The 15,293-nt window shown below is 42.7% G+C and overlaps 1 protein-coding gene across 3 annotated transcripts in view; it reads right to left on the reverse strand.

Moving 5' to 3' along the window:
- Nucleotides 1-11,512, reverse strand: part of GPAT3 (glycerol-3-phosphate acyltransferase 3) — a 61,477-nt gene extending 49,965 nt beyond the window's left edge. Inside the window, exons 1-3 of one of the 3 annotated variants that reach the window (XM_054727665.1) lie at nt 11,442-11,512; nt 10,880-11,169; nt 89-155 (exon numbers count right to left, since the gene is read on the reverse strand). In XM_054727665.1, the coding sequence (XP_054583640.1) occupies nt 89-155; nt 10,880-11,020 (208 nt within the window). In that variant the 5' untranslated portion in view covers nt 11,021-11,169; nt 11,442-11,512. Of the gene's footprint in view, nt 1-88; nt 156-10,879; nt 11,170-11,441 lie in introns of those variants that run through there. The other 2 variants (XM_054727670.1, XM_054727673.1) reach the window with 2 other exon arrangements.
- Nucleotides 11,513-15,293: the final 3,781 nt, after the last annotated feature.

Here is a 15,293-nt window from a genome sequence, read left to right on the forward strand (position 1 = left end):
CAAGTTCAAATTAAGTAGATGTAAATGAGACATTTTATATCATCATATTTTGGATATTTTAACCGTCAAAATGAAAAGAAAGACTCACCAACAGAAGCTGAGTTTTTAAGAACTGACTCCTTTTGGACTCCTTTTTCAATTCGTAACGTGGCCCACTGTTAAAAAACAAGAAGTATTAATTTAAACTGTTCCATAGACACAGTATAGCATACTTAACCTTTTGCACTCGGATGTCGAGTGTGACTCGAAACGGTTAGCATTAGAATAAAGGAATCGAGAAAAAAGCAAGTGAGTGCAAAGGGTTAATCATGCTTATTCAGAAGTGAAATTAAACAGTAAGCCTTAGTGTTACTTGAATTAAAGAGATCCCCCAGGGAATCTCTGATGTAGCACTATTCCAAGTCCCAGGTATACTCTTCTATTCTGATAATGCCTTAATGATAGGAGGAACAGATCACGTCTACTCCATTTAAATCACTCACACACAATCTGGTATCACAATAAATTACTCCTTGAAAAGGTGGTGAAGCATGTTGGGCAAGAGCAAAGGTTATGGCCTTAAGACTACCAGAGTTTGCCCTGGCCAGTGTAGCTCAGTTGGTTGAGCATCGTCTGGTAACCAAAAAGTCAACACTTAAATTCCCCGTCAGGGCACCTGCCCAGGTTGCAGGTTTGGTCCCCGGGTGGGTACAGGAGACAAGTGATCAATGTTTCTCTCTCACATCAAAGTTTCTCTCGCTCTCTCTCTCTCTCTCCCCTCCCTTCCTCTCTCTCTAAAAAAAAATCAATAAAAATATATTTAATTTAAAAAAAAAAAGACTACCTGTGTTCAAGTTACTTAATCCCTCTAGGCCTCAGTCTCCTCATATGGAAAGTGAAGATAATAGTTCCTATCCCATAGGGTTTGCTATGAGGATTAGATGAAATTAACACATGTAAAAACTCAGGGCCCAAACTATAGCTATTATTTTCATAGTAAATTAGGCATTCAAGGCTCAGATGCACTCAAGCCTAATTGCCTGCATCAACGATAAGCTTGAAAAGGAAGACAGAGTGAGACTTGAAAAGCTGGAAAGCAATCAGTGAAGTCGGTAACTAAAGAAATCATATGCCCAGATTGTCACTTATGTTTTCAGATACATAGGAAAAAGGTTATAATTATGGGTAACCAGGGGTTTGAGAGAAGTTAAGAACAGGAAAAACCAACTCCCATTTTGCTTTGAATGAATATAGGAGTGTAAAGAAATATACCAAGATGTGACTTGCTATTTTCTTCTTTACACTTTTTTTAATGCATTTTCAACATTATCTACCATTAACATCATAGTTCAAAAACTACAAGTTGGCCCTGGCCAATGTGGTTCAGTTGATTGGAGCATCATCCTGTGCACCAATAGGTGGCAAGTTCGATTCCCGGTCAGGGTCAGGGCACATAGCCAGGTTGCAGATTCGGTCCCCAGTCAATTGATGCTTCTATCTTTCCCCTCCTATCTCTAAAATTAATAAAAATTGTTTTTTTAAATGTGCTAAAAAAAAAAAAACTACAAGTTAACCTTGTTGACAGCATTCCAGAAAATCCCAGTGGTTATTTTTTCTAGTTTAGAAAGGAGTCATTAAAATATTATTTAGATTATTACAATTCCAGAAATTAACACTGGCTAAATTGACTGATTTGGGGTGGGGAGGAGGGAGCCGAGGAGGGAGAGGTAAAATGCATTGTAATAATTATAATTAGAACTTAAGCACCCTCGAGGAACAAAAAGAATTTATTAAATATGTTAAGACATATATCTCAATTATTGATAAGCTCAGAAGGATAATTCAGAGATGAAAATAAAATTTCAAATAAATAAGAAAATAAACTGATAAAAAATAACCTAAAATATGTACATGAAGGTCGAAGAGTAAGCATGATCTGACTATGTCAGGACCCTTGCACAACATTCCAAAGAGCCAAGTAGGAACATGCCATTTGAGCTTAGAGAACAGCCTATAAATAGAGGCTAATCTTCCAGGCTTCAAATGTCAAATCACAAATTATAATAAGACTCAGTCTTAATCTGGTTACATCTTTTTCTCTTCCTTGAAAACTTAAACTCTAGACCTCCCACGTTTTCTCAAAAGAGGTAAAGGTTTATTACTACGTTTTTATTTTTAATTTTTTACTTATTGATTTTCAGGGGAGGGAAGAACATCAATTTGTTGTTCCACTTATTTATGCCTTCATTGGTTGATTCTTTTTTTTTTTAATGTATTTTATTGATTTTTTTACAGAGAGGAAGGGAGAGGGATAAAGAGATAGAAACATCAATGAGAGAGAAACATCGACCAGCTGCCTCCTGCACACCTCCTACTGGGGATGTGCCCACAACCAAGGTACATGCCCTTGACCTGGAATTGAACCTGGGACCTTTCAGTCCACAGGCCAACGCTCTATCCACTGAGCCAAACCAGTTAGGGCCATTGGTTGATTCTTGTATGTGCCCTGACCAGGGATCATACCCACAGCCTTAACACATCAGGATGACACTCTAACCAACTGAGTTATCTGGCCAGGGCTCTACAGTTTTTCAATTTAAAGCTTTGTACCTATTATCATTGTAAGTAGACCACAAATATGATTAAAACAAAATATTGTAAACAATCAATCATTATTAGTCTTGGAGCTCAGTTTTCTTTTATGGTAGGCACTTGATTTTATATTTTATATAAATAGAAATTACCTTCAACTAGGACAATTATTTCATGCTCATCTGATGAAAAATAATGATATTTTGTGGTTGTTATGGACTAACTTGTCCACCCCTCCAAATTCATATGTTAAAGCCCTAACCCCCAGTACATCAAAATGTAACTGTATTTAGAGATACGACCTTTAAAAAGGTGATTTTGTTAAAGTGAGGTCTTTAGGGTGGACACTAATACAATCGGTCCAGTGTCCTTATAAGATGAGAAAATTTAGCCAAACAAGGAGATACCAGGAATGCACACACACAGAAGAAGGGCCATATGAGGAAACAGCAAAAGGCAGCCATTTGCAAGACAAAGAGACAGGCCTCAGGAGAAAGCAACCTGCCAACACCTTGATCTTGGACTTCCAGCCTTCATAACTACGAAGAAATAAATTTCTGCTGTTTAAGTCACCCAGTCTGTGGTACTTTGCTATGGTAACCCTAGCAAACTAACACAGAGGCATTGCTTAAATAGGATGATTTGCTACAAAGAACTCCATTTTCTGTCACCAGACAAGGTTCAGAGCACATAACATCTCCTGAAATGGTAACACCAAAGGTCTGTCCTACCAAATGCAATTACGTTGTTGAAGACTAGCAAACTTTAAGGTGGGAGAAGTTATTTAATGTAACAAGGAATTTATACTGGAAAACCATTTTCTTCCTTGGGCTTCTTCTCCAGTGAATGTGAAAATGTGCCTGCTCTGCAGTCAGACATACAAGCATATGTATCTCAGTTCTGCCACTTCCAGGCTGTCACCATCCCAGACAAAATACTTTAACCTCTCGGGGCCTCATTATCATCTTCTCTAAACCTGGGACAATTACCAAGCATTGTTATAAAGATTGAAGAAAATAATCTATCTTTTCAGGGATGCAAAGCTGGTACAATATTCACAAATCAATAAACATGATACATCACATAAGCAAAATGAAGGATAAATATCACATAATCATATCAATAGATGCAGAAAAGACATTTGACAAAATCCAGCACCCTTTTTTGATAAAAACTCTCAGTAAAGTGGGAATATAGGGATCATACCTCAACATAATAAAGGCCAAATATGACAAACCTAGAGCCAACATTATACTCAATGGGCAAAAACTAAAAGTGTTTCTCTTAAGATCAGGAATAAGATACTCTTATTCAACATAGCACTGGAAGTCCTAGTCACAGCAATCAGACAAGAAATAAAAGGCATTCAATTTGGAAAGCAGGAGGTTAGACTCATTATTGCAGATGACATGATATTGAGCATAGAAAACTCTAAACACTCTACTAAAACTCTGGCCATGTGGTTCAGCTGGTTGGAGCATCGCCCCCTACACCAAAGGGTAGCAGGTTCGATTCCCAATCAGGTATTAAAAAGAAGAAAAAGACTTCACTCAAACACTGTTAGATTTTACAAAGTAGCAGGATACAAAATTAACATCCAGAAATTGATGGCATTTCTAAACACTAATAATGAACTCTCAGAAAGAGAAATTTTTTTTAAATCCCATTTACTATTGCAATGAAAAAAATTAAATACCTAGGAATAAACTGAACCAAGGAGGAAAAAGACCTGTATTCGGAAAACTATAAGACACTAAAAAAAAGAAATAGAGGAAGACATAAACAAATGGAAGAATATTCCATGTTCATGAAAATGGAGACTGACATTAAGAGAAACAAAAAGAGTCTTCTAGACCAGCATGGACAGTGCCCCATATGGATGAACCAGAGGCAAAGAAAAAGGCTGAAGGCAAAGCAAGAAAAAGGAAAGGGGAAAAACAAAGCAAAAGCAGGGAAGGCGGCTAAGGGTTTGATAGATTTTTAAAAATTTGAAAAGTGCCACATGGGACAGATCTTTGATTAGAATTTATACACCTATTTCAGCTTCTATCAAATGAAAACCTTGTTTCCATTTGTTAACTGGGCCTTTTTCTTCAATTCAAATCCAACACAACACCTCAAATTTGTTTTAGGAATTTGCATAAAATATTTCCTTTGAAAAAAAATTCCATGTTCATGGGTTGGAAAAATTAATATAATTAAAATGTTCATACCACCCAGAGCAATCAACAGATTCAACGCAATCCCTATTAAAACACCAAATGCATATTTCACAGATCTAGAACAAATGTTCCAAAACTTTATATGGAACTAAATAAGACCATGAGTAGCCTCAGCAATCTTGAAAAAGAAGAACAAAGTTGGAGGATCACAATACCAGATATCAAACTATACAAACTATACATATATCAAACTATACTACATGGACATTGTAATCAAGACAGCCTGGTACTGGCCTAAGAACAGACATATGAATCAATGGAACAGAACAGAGACCCCAGAAATCGACCCAAGCCATTACTCTCAATTAATATTCGACAAAGGAGGCAAGAGCATACAATAGAGTCAAGACAGTCTCTTCAATAAATGGTGTTGGGAAACTTGGACAGGTACATGCAAAAAAAAATGAAACTAGACCACCAACTTACACCATACACAAGAATAAACTCAAAATGAATAAAAGACTTAAAGTTGCAAAACCATAAAAAATCCTAGAAGAAAACTAGGCAGTAAAATCTCAGACATCTCATGTAGCAGAATTTTCAGATACATCTCCTACGGTAAGAGAAACAAAGGAAAAAATAAACAAGTGGGACTACATCAAATTAAAAAGTTTCTGCACAGCAAAAGAAACCATCAAAACAATGAAAAGGTAACCCACTATATGGGAAAACATATTAGCCAATGATACATCTGCTAAGGGGTTAATTTCCAAAATATATAAAGAATGTATACAACTCAACACCAGCAAGACAAACAATCCAATCACCTCATACCTGTCATAATAGCTACATCAACAAATGACAAGTGCTGGCGAGGATGTGGAGAAAAGGGAACCCTAGTACACTGCTGGTGGGAATACAGATTGGTGAAGCCACTCTGGAAAACATTATAGAGTTTTCTTTAAAAATTAAAAATGGGGCTGCGATTTGACACAGTAATCCCACTTCTGGAAATATAGCCTAAGAATCCCTATCTGAAACACCAATCATAAAGAATATATGCATCCCTATGTTCACAGCAGTATTATTTACAATAGCTAAGATCTGGAAACAGCCCAAGTGCCCATTAGTAGATGAGTGCATAAAAAAAGCTGTGGTACATTCATACAATGGAATACTACATGGCCATAAAAAAGAAGAATCGCCCTAACTGGTTTGGCTCAGTGGACAGAGCGTTGGCCTGAAAGGTCCCAGGTTCGATTCCTGTCAAGGGCATGTACCTTGGTTTTGGGCACATCTCCAGTAGGAGGTGTGCACGAGGCGGCTGATCGATGTTTTCCCTCATTGATGTTTCTATATCTCTATCCCTCTCCCTTCCTCCCTGTAAAAAAAATCAATAAAATATATATTTTTTTAAAAAGAAGAAGGATCTCTTACCCTTTTGACAGCAAGGACCTGGATATTATTATGTTAAGTAAAATAAGCCTGACAGAGAAAGACAAATACCACTTATATGTGGAATCTAATGAACAACATAAACATAAACAAAACAGGTCCAGAGGCACTGATGCATGGGACAGACGGGCAGATCTCCGAGGGGAGGGGTGATGGGAAAAGATTAACATATACACATATATGCATAGCCAATGGACAGAGACAATAGTATGGTGAAGGCCTGGGTCGGGGAGGGACTGGATGGAAGGGGGCAAAAGTGTGGGGGGGGGGGCAGAAGGAGGGAGGGAGATGGGGAACATCTGTAATACTAACAATAAAGAAATAAACAAATAAAGAAGTAGATAATCTATCCAATGACCACCACATGCCTTTTAAAATGATGGAAACTTAATTGGTGGACAGAAAAGAGGGTAAAGGGAAAGAATAAGAATTAAAACAAAAGGCAGGAATTGTCTACTCTGAGTACATATGCTAACCTATCAAAGATCTGAAGGTAGGTTAAATTTTAGCCACATAGAAGAAAACAAAAAAAGACCAAAGAGTTTTTTTAATTCAAACTCCAAGAATTGAGCGCCTACTATGCATCAAGTGCTTTTATTCACCTCTCCTCATTGAATCTGCACAATAACTCTTGGAGGCATATTCCTGTATACACAAGTAGAAACTAAGGTCGAGATGGTTAGGTAACCTGTCCAAGGTTACAAGGCCAGAAATTTTTTTAAAAATATATTTTATTGATTTTTTTACAGAGAGGAAGGGAGAGGGATAGCGAGGAGTTAGAAACATCGATGAGAGAGAAACATCGACCAGCTGCCTCCTGCACATCCCCTACTGGGGATGTGCCAGCAACCAAGGTACATGCCCTTGACTGGAATCGAATCTGGGACCTTTCAGTCTGCAGGCCAACGCTTTATCCACTGAGCCAAACCGGTTAGGGCAAGGCCAAAAATTTTAAAGAACTTGTTCATGCTTCCATCTTATTCCTCAAAAACTGAGGGGGAATAAAAAAAATAAAGAAGCAAACAAATAAAATTTAAAAATCTATAATAATAAAAGCATAATATGCTAATTAGACTGGATGTCCTTCCAGATCACCTTCTGGACAAAGCCGGGGCTACGAGGAAAGCTCAGGTCCCAGGTGCCGGAAGGAAGCTGGTGTCAGCAGCTGGGGGAAAGAAGGCCTACTCTTGCACAAATTTCATGCATCAGGCTTCTAGTATATAAATAAAAAAGTTGAGGGGAACATTTAATAACATTCCCCTACCTTCTTCTTCTCCATTAATCCTTTATTCTCTTCCCATTCTTTATTTCCCACTAACCTTAGGCCAATGAGTTGCAACCCTTCAATCCTTTCACCTACATCATTAACCTTACAATTAACTTGCATGGTGGACAACAGCATTTTTCAACCTTTAATCCATGCTCCTCTCTGATAAACATGAAAACTTCACACACATCTTCTAGAGATTCAGATACATACACCCCACCATCCAGATGGATCACTCTCTACACACCATCCTCTCAGCCAAAATTTTACTTTTCATAGTTTACATTCCTAAAACAATTTTCCCAATATAATGTAATATTCGTGAGAAATTCTTATGTAGCCCTTGAAAATCACTAGTTTAGAGAATCACTAAGAATTCAAGCCTTGTCCTCAAGTGGCTTGCCATATCAGGAGCTTATGCACACATCTATATATATAAAAGGCTAAGTGACCATCCAGCCGGCCGACTGGCCAGTACATATGACACACACTGACCACTAGGGGACAGACGCTCAACACAGGAGCTGCCGAGCTGCTGTGACTTGGCAGCCGCAGTTCTCCGGTGACGCACCCTGGAACCAGAGAGGAGGGAGCCTGATTCCTCCAGGTGCCTGCGCAATTCCACCTTCAGCAGTGGGTTATGTTGTTGCTGGAGCGTTATCAGCCCCAAATCTGGTTTACTGCCAAGCTGCAGTTCTAACTAATTTCCTTTCAATGTGCACAAATCCATACCCCGGGCCACTAGTATAGAGATATTCAGCAATGCACAAGGCAGCATGCAGTAGGTGCTCAATAAAAAATTACTACCTGAAATGATAAGCAGCTAAGAAGGAGTTAGAGAAGAGCTGGGTCAGTTACTTGACAAATAGCAATTACTACAATCAGCTATTCAGAAGGCACCCCACACACATTTAAAATTCCAGAATTTGAGTTTATGGTCATGAAAAAGCCATCCACTGCCAATAAAACTTAGAAAAGTAAATACATAATGTACAAAACTAAATGACCTTTTAAATAGTATGTAGGTTGTAACCTGGGAAACTTGAGATTTTTCAACTTTCAATCAAAGAGCCCATAGAATGCTCTTGGGGCTGGAATGCAAAAGAAACAACCAAATCAGCTGCAAACAATACTAAGGAATGATGAGTAACAGGAAAGGCTGGACCTTGAATGGAACCTACAAAAAGGCAGGGTCTTTGTCCACAACTCAAGTTATTCTAATACTGAACACTAACAAGGATGTTCTAATACTAAACAACCAGTGCAATTTTTAAGGGAACTATTCCTATAGTCAGAAAAAGTAATCCCCTATGCTAATCCCCGCCTAACAGACATGTCTTTGACACAACTACTGCTGTTCTAGTGGAAGGATGGAAAGCCCTGGGTTGCCACTTTCACCTCCTGTGCCTAAAGCAGATACCACTGTGGGATCGAAACTCTTTCCTGATGTGCCCAGCTTCTTCCAAACACAGACGCTCCAGGCAACTACAACCAACAAGTCAGAGCTGGCTCACAAAATGAATCCCCATCCTCATTCCATATGTGCCAAGCATCTCTCTGACCTAATAACTCAGTCTTGGCAAAGAGGATGGTTCCGTATGCCACCTCTATCTACCTGGCTTCTGAGCCAAGTGATGTACCTCCCACAACAATTCGAAAATTGTTCTTGATAGTTTGATCGACAGAGTACATTCGTGAAAGTCTCTTCAACTCTAGATGGACAAAAAAGAAAACGTAAGATGCTACCAAACGGAAGGCCAGATCTTGGACCGGCGATATCTCTTCAAAATATAGTAGTTATTTGCCAGGCTGACAGCAATTGCTGTTCTCTCTCCAGGACATGTCTTTAGCTGTACCTCAAATTACTGAAGCAAGAAACACAGGAGTCAGCACCTGGAAGCCCGTTTGTGCGATTTACCCTCACCCGATCCTGACTTGGGTATAAATCCCAACAGACAGTGCTGAATGGAAGAACAGTTCAATTATTTCAGAGTTCTGGGAAAGAGTGAACACCAGCTGAAGAGGATCCTGTGCTATAAGAATATCCTGAAGAAGTCAAGTAGCAGGAGGCAGCGGAGACATTCACAGCTTGGTGTGACCACGGTCAGAGTGTGAAGTCAGTAAGAAAGCCCTGGCCGGTGTGGCTGGGTTGGTTGGAGTGTCGTCCCCTGCACCAAAGGTGGTGGGTTTGATTCCTGGTCAGGGCACATACCCAGATTGCTGGTTCTACCAGGGTCAGGGCCCGTGTGGAAGGCAACTGATAGCCAGAGGCAACTGAAAGATTAGATAGATGATAGATAGATAGATAGATAGATAGATAGATAGATAGATAGATAGATAGATAGATAGATAGAGTCACCCTGCAGGCTGGGTTTCACCCTGAGACAGGAAATAAGAGCAGAAAAATGAGAACCCACATTAGAAGTTAGAGAAATGAGGACGCTAGACCCTAAATACTAATATTATTCTTTGAATAGCAGCAAACACTTACATGGCACCTAACATGTCTCAGCACCCTTCTGAGATGTTTGACATATTTTAACATACTTAAACAAGCCTATGGAAATCAGCATTATTGTTCCCCCTGTTTGACAGATGAGAAAAATGAGGCTTCCCTCAAGCCTGGTATTAAGAAGCAGAGCTGGGAGTTTGGTATCTTATCTAAGCGAATGTGTACCCAAAGGCTGTACTCCTAACCACCAGGCAGACACACCCTCTCATTAGTTATGACCACTTCATTCAAACTACTGAGCTGGGTCTCAAATTCCTCATCTGTATAAAAAGGGGATAAGTGCTCCCCCTATCTTCCAAGGCTTTGGGGAGCAGATGCTAAGACAGTGAGCAGGAGGAGAGCCCTTGGAATTTAACAAAGCCATGTATAAGACGAAGTAGCAGCCGTTCCCCACCGGGCCCACCTGCACCAAATACCTTTCTTTGCAGAATTTGGAAAGAGGAGTGTAGGGAGAGCAGAGGTCAAAGACACACGTTTAATGAGATTTCAAGTGCCATCAATTAGATAAAATTTCCATGACTTCATTAAAACATAATCAGATTTTTTTTTCTACCATTGAGCAATTGGTTTCTTATCTTGGGCATAAACCTGATGCCTTGGTATAGGAAAGGACCTCTGAAACCAGGGGCTGTAAAAACTTGGGCGAGTGAAGTGACAGCGGCATTGGGTGACGGATATAAAGAAAGCCAACGATATAAAAGGCGGCCAATAGAGTGGTCCAGGGGTCCCAGCCCCGATCTCTCCAGCTCTGCAGAAGCTGCCTTGGCGCTACTGCGGAGGATAAACCGAAACGCACACCCTGCGGACCACTGACCTTCAGAACTGCGCCCCCCCCCCCCCTAAACTGGGCTCTACCCTCGGTCCCCACCTCCAGACTCTCCCTGAAGCCCTCCGAGATGCGGGGACACTCACCTCTAAAGTTTTCACCAGGATCTTCATGTACATCTCTGAGATGCCCAGAGACACCCCGAAGGCCGAAGGCAGGAGTATGAGGCCGAGCACCAGCGTCAGCCAGGTGAAAAAGATCTTCCCAACCAGCTCTGCGCCCTCCATGGCTATGCGCACCCTTTCGGGAGGGGTCCCCGCGGAGGTCCGAGCGCGACGGCTGTCCCTGTCCCCAGGCGATCGGGCGGCAGCTCCGGGAGCAGAGGCGCGGAGCCCGGCCCGGGAGAATCAGCGCTGCCACCTCCCGGCGCTCACCTCTGCAGGGGGGGGTGGGGAAGAGAGGAAGGAAAAACTTTCAGAACGACGGCAATTTCCTTCCTTCCTTCTGGGGCTCCTCCTGCGGAGAAAGAAATTAACTCTTTCTCCGCTGGAGACCCAGACCAGCGTGGAAGCCACCGCACGCACGCAGAGCCGGTAGCGCCAGCCGGGAGAGGCGAGCTGGGGTGACCCCGCGGCGCCCGGCAACGCGCCCCACCCGGTGCCTGATTTCCTCTGGGTTGCGATCGCGACAACTCAGCGGGTGACTCACGGAGGCCCTGGGGGAGTAAGGATCCCGGCGAGCGTCCCGCACTGCACCACCCCGGCCGCCGTGGGAACCGGCTCCGGGCCGAAGGCTGCACTGGTGGCTGGCGGCGCTCCGCCGCCCGAAGCCCTATTTCTGCGCGCCGCCCTGGCCCCACCTCCTCCGCCACCCAACCCGGAGCACCCGAGCTGGACAGGCTCCCGGAGCGTCGCAGCCTCCTGGGCGTCCTCGTTTCGTCCCCTTGCCCCGCCTCCCCCGGCACTCTCAGCGAGAATCCCTTGAGGAGCAGGATTTTCATCTACAAAACGTTTAGCATTTTCTCCACCAGCCCCAAACGAACGACTGCGTGCCCGGGATGCTTGAGAAGGTCTTGTTTGTGCGGGCGTAAAACAACTTCTGGCCAGGACTTTCGGGGAGAGCGAAATGGTCAGAGCGCTGCGAGCTGCCGCTTACCCCGCTCCCAGGTCTCCCACACCTTCCCCTCCGTCCCCAACCGAGCTGAGCTTTCCAGGGCGGCGTGAAAACTCTCTCCACGAGTCGCCTACGCCACTCAGCTGCTGCCTCCCTGGCACAGGCATTTTTCAGCGGAGGCTCGCTCTCTGCCTGGAATAAGAATCCAACCACAGGTTCCCTGACTGTTCACCCAACACTCCAGCGCGCTGGGAGCTGCAGAAAAAACGCCAGGCTGACGCAGGCCTTCACCTAGCTGACAGCGCCTCCTGGTTATTATCCCCGCACTGCTTGCTGCCTTGCTAGCGCTGATGAGAGCAAGGATGGCCAGAAGCCTATGGGTATGTACTTCGCTGCCGTTCATGCTTCTTGGAGACATGATCTGATTTTAAGACGGAACCTGATAATCCGGATGTTGGGAGTGCAGTAGATAAGAAAATCCGGCTGCCCAGGTTTTCCAGACCATCACTGAATGGGACCCAAATCTCATACAGGTCTCTTTCCGGCGTTATTTCAATCTGGAAAAACCAGGAGGGCCAGCAAACTGAATGCAAACTGTTGATAGCAAATACTGCGGAGAAAGTTGCCCGTCCCCTGGGCGTGGAGGAAGTGGGAAGCCGAAGGGAGGTGGCCAAGGAGGAGAGAAGTCAAATTGCCAAGAATGTAAATGTTTGTCCTCGGCACCTCCTGCCAGTTAGGTATCATAAACCCCCTTTCCCACTGAGAAGGGGAAAAGGATAACTTGGTCATTAAAAAAAAAAAAAAAAAAACAAGTTGTGAATGATGACGTTCAAGCACTTGGTTTCTCAAAATGAAACGTGGTCTGCCAGTTTACAAAAACAAGGACAACACAATTGCCGAAATCTTTCAAAACCAAAGTGCCCCCCCACACACACACACACACACACAAATACATACAGTATAGAACCAAAGGACCAGGACATAACTTAAGCATCCGAACCTTTTCAGAAGCCAAGGGTCTATTGTCCGGAAAGATCCGGAGTTGGTGCTCCTTATCATAAATGGCCAAGTTCCAAGATCCGCCCCACCAGCACTCCTGTATACCTGTTCCCTCTAACTCCTTAAAGTCCCTTAACCTAGTCCAGTGAGCAAGGTGGATTTGAGGCACCATTAGATCTCCCACCCTCTCTGTTGGCACCTTCTCAATCAATAAATCTCTCCTTACTCCAAACTCTTGATGTTTTGAGTTTTGGCCTTTTGAAGCATTGGGCTTATAAACTTTGGTTAGCTAACATATTGAAAATAGAAAACCTCATCCTGCGTTAGGGAGGGCCTTAAATCTAAGGTGGTAAGTGTCTTTAAAGAGAAGGGAAGAAAAGACATAGGCAGAAGGCCATGTGAAGACTGAGGCAGTGAGTAGAGTTATGCAAGCCCAAGCCCAGGAACCCTGGGGCTCTTGGAGGGAGCATGACTCAGCAGACACCTTGATTTTGATAGGAGGGGACCTATAATCTAATAGATAGAGCACCTGAATTAATCTAAAAAGTAAAAATAAAACTTTTCTTAAAGTTTTCTTTTCAAGGCCTGTGTGAAGCGATTGAGGAGGTGACTCAGCTGTGAATCCAGCAAGCAGAACTGAAAAGCATGGCCAGACCTACCCACCAGGAGTCAAAACATTATCTCATCGCCTGATGACTAATTACAGTACCCCCAGGCCTGCACGCAGCTGCATTCCTTCCCAGCCTCACCCTAGCCCCTTCCCCTATATACTCCTGTCCCCTGCACCTGGCTGGAAAACAGGATTTGATGCTTGTAAGCACCCTGTCTTCTTGGTTGGCTAACCGTCTCAATAAATGCCTACTATGATTCAACCCTGCCTTCGTTATTGGACACAACTGGGGGTTTCCCTATAACAATTTCAGACTGGGCTTCGGAAGTGAGAGAATAAATTTCTGTGGTTTTTAATTCACCAAGTTTGTGGTCATTTGTTAAGACACCCCTAGGAAACCAATACAGTAAGTGAAGGGAGTTCTAACTGCAGGAAGGCAGGGAGGATCCTACCTAGGTTTTCTGGGAAGAGCCTAAAGGAGAGCAGAAGAGAGAGGTGAAATAAGTGAAAAGGAGCAGAGGAGCTTCCAGCATTTCTTCTCTTCCTCCTCCCTCCCTCATCACTGCAAAAGTGAGCTTATCTTGGCTGTCCTGTGTTTCAGGCGAGAAAAAGATGGAGAGCTTTTGCGCTTGTACCAGGCTGCCATCTGCTCTCTGCACAGAGCTTTGTCATTCACAAAGCAGTTTGAAACACAATCACATTTGACCCTAAAAAAGAATCCATTTTACTTACTGATGAGAAAGCTGAAACACAGAATGACTAAATGAATTGCTCACATGTGTGTGTCTGTGCTGGAGTCAATCTAAGACTCCAAATTCCACATTATTACCATTCCACCACTTTATGGATGGTCTGAAATTAAAACTTCTTAACTAAAGCCAAGTCATGATGCCCAGCTGGTGTGGCTCAGTGGACTGAGCGTCGTCCCATGGACCAGGAGGTCATGGTTCAATTCCAGGTCAGGGCACATGCCCTGGTTGTGGGCTCTATCTCCAGTAGGGGCATGCAGGAGGCAGCCAAAGGATGTGTCTCTCTCATTATGTTTCTATCTCCCTCTTCCTTCCTCTCTATCTAAAAATCAATGAAAACATTGAAAATTAAAAAAATAAATAAAAGCAAGTCATGGTGAGGCGTCTTCCTTGACAAAAGTCAATCTTTACTTTAACTGAGCCTGTCTATTGTCTATTTATGGGTACTATAACAAACCTTTGAGATGACAGAGTAATTTCTTTTTGCCAGACCCCTCTGGGCACAGTCACTACACCAGAGCAAGAGACCACTGAACCCCTCACTGTTATTGTTATCGGGTCAATTGTTAGCTGTTAACTATTCTATTCTCACCTTTGTAAAAGAAGCTCATCTGTATTCCTTTTACTTTTTATCCAATCCCAGAGATGATTCCCACCACCACCACCACTACCCTACCCCACTTTGCTTTCCTATGAGAACAGTCCCTTTGAGAAAGACTGGGAGACAGATCAACAGTATAAATGTTCTGCAGTCCTAAAGAGGACCCAGTATCCGCTTCTTTCAAGTGGTTCTTAGTCTGTAAACTGGCTCTCAAGTTTGGAAATTAACTGAGGAACTGTGACTATTTTTTGTAATTCAAGTTGGAGTTCTGTTGACCAATCCTAATAGAAGTGAGAATTTAGTAGACTGCCCACCTATTTCTTTTGATCACCTAGACAAAGCCCCAGGTTTTCCTCGAGTCAGGCTATTCTGATTACTACTTTGGCTCCGCTGCCCATTATAGTCATCATGCTCACCTTGTCTTTGGCAATTAAGTGCAGCCACTTTTCCCCTGCCTTCCTTGATGCCCATTATCCTCATTGCAAGTA

Source organism: Eptesicus fuscus, chromosome 2, assembly GCF_027574615.1.
Source record: "Eptesicus fuscus isolate TK198812 chromosome 2, DD_ASM_mEF_20220401, whole genome shotgun sequence".
NCBI classification, from domain to species: domain Eukaryota; kingdom Metazoa; phylum Chordata; class Mammalia; order Chiroptera; family Vespertilionidae; genus Eptesicus; species Eptesicus fuscus.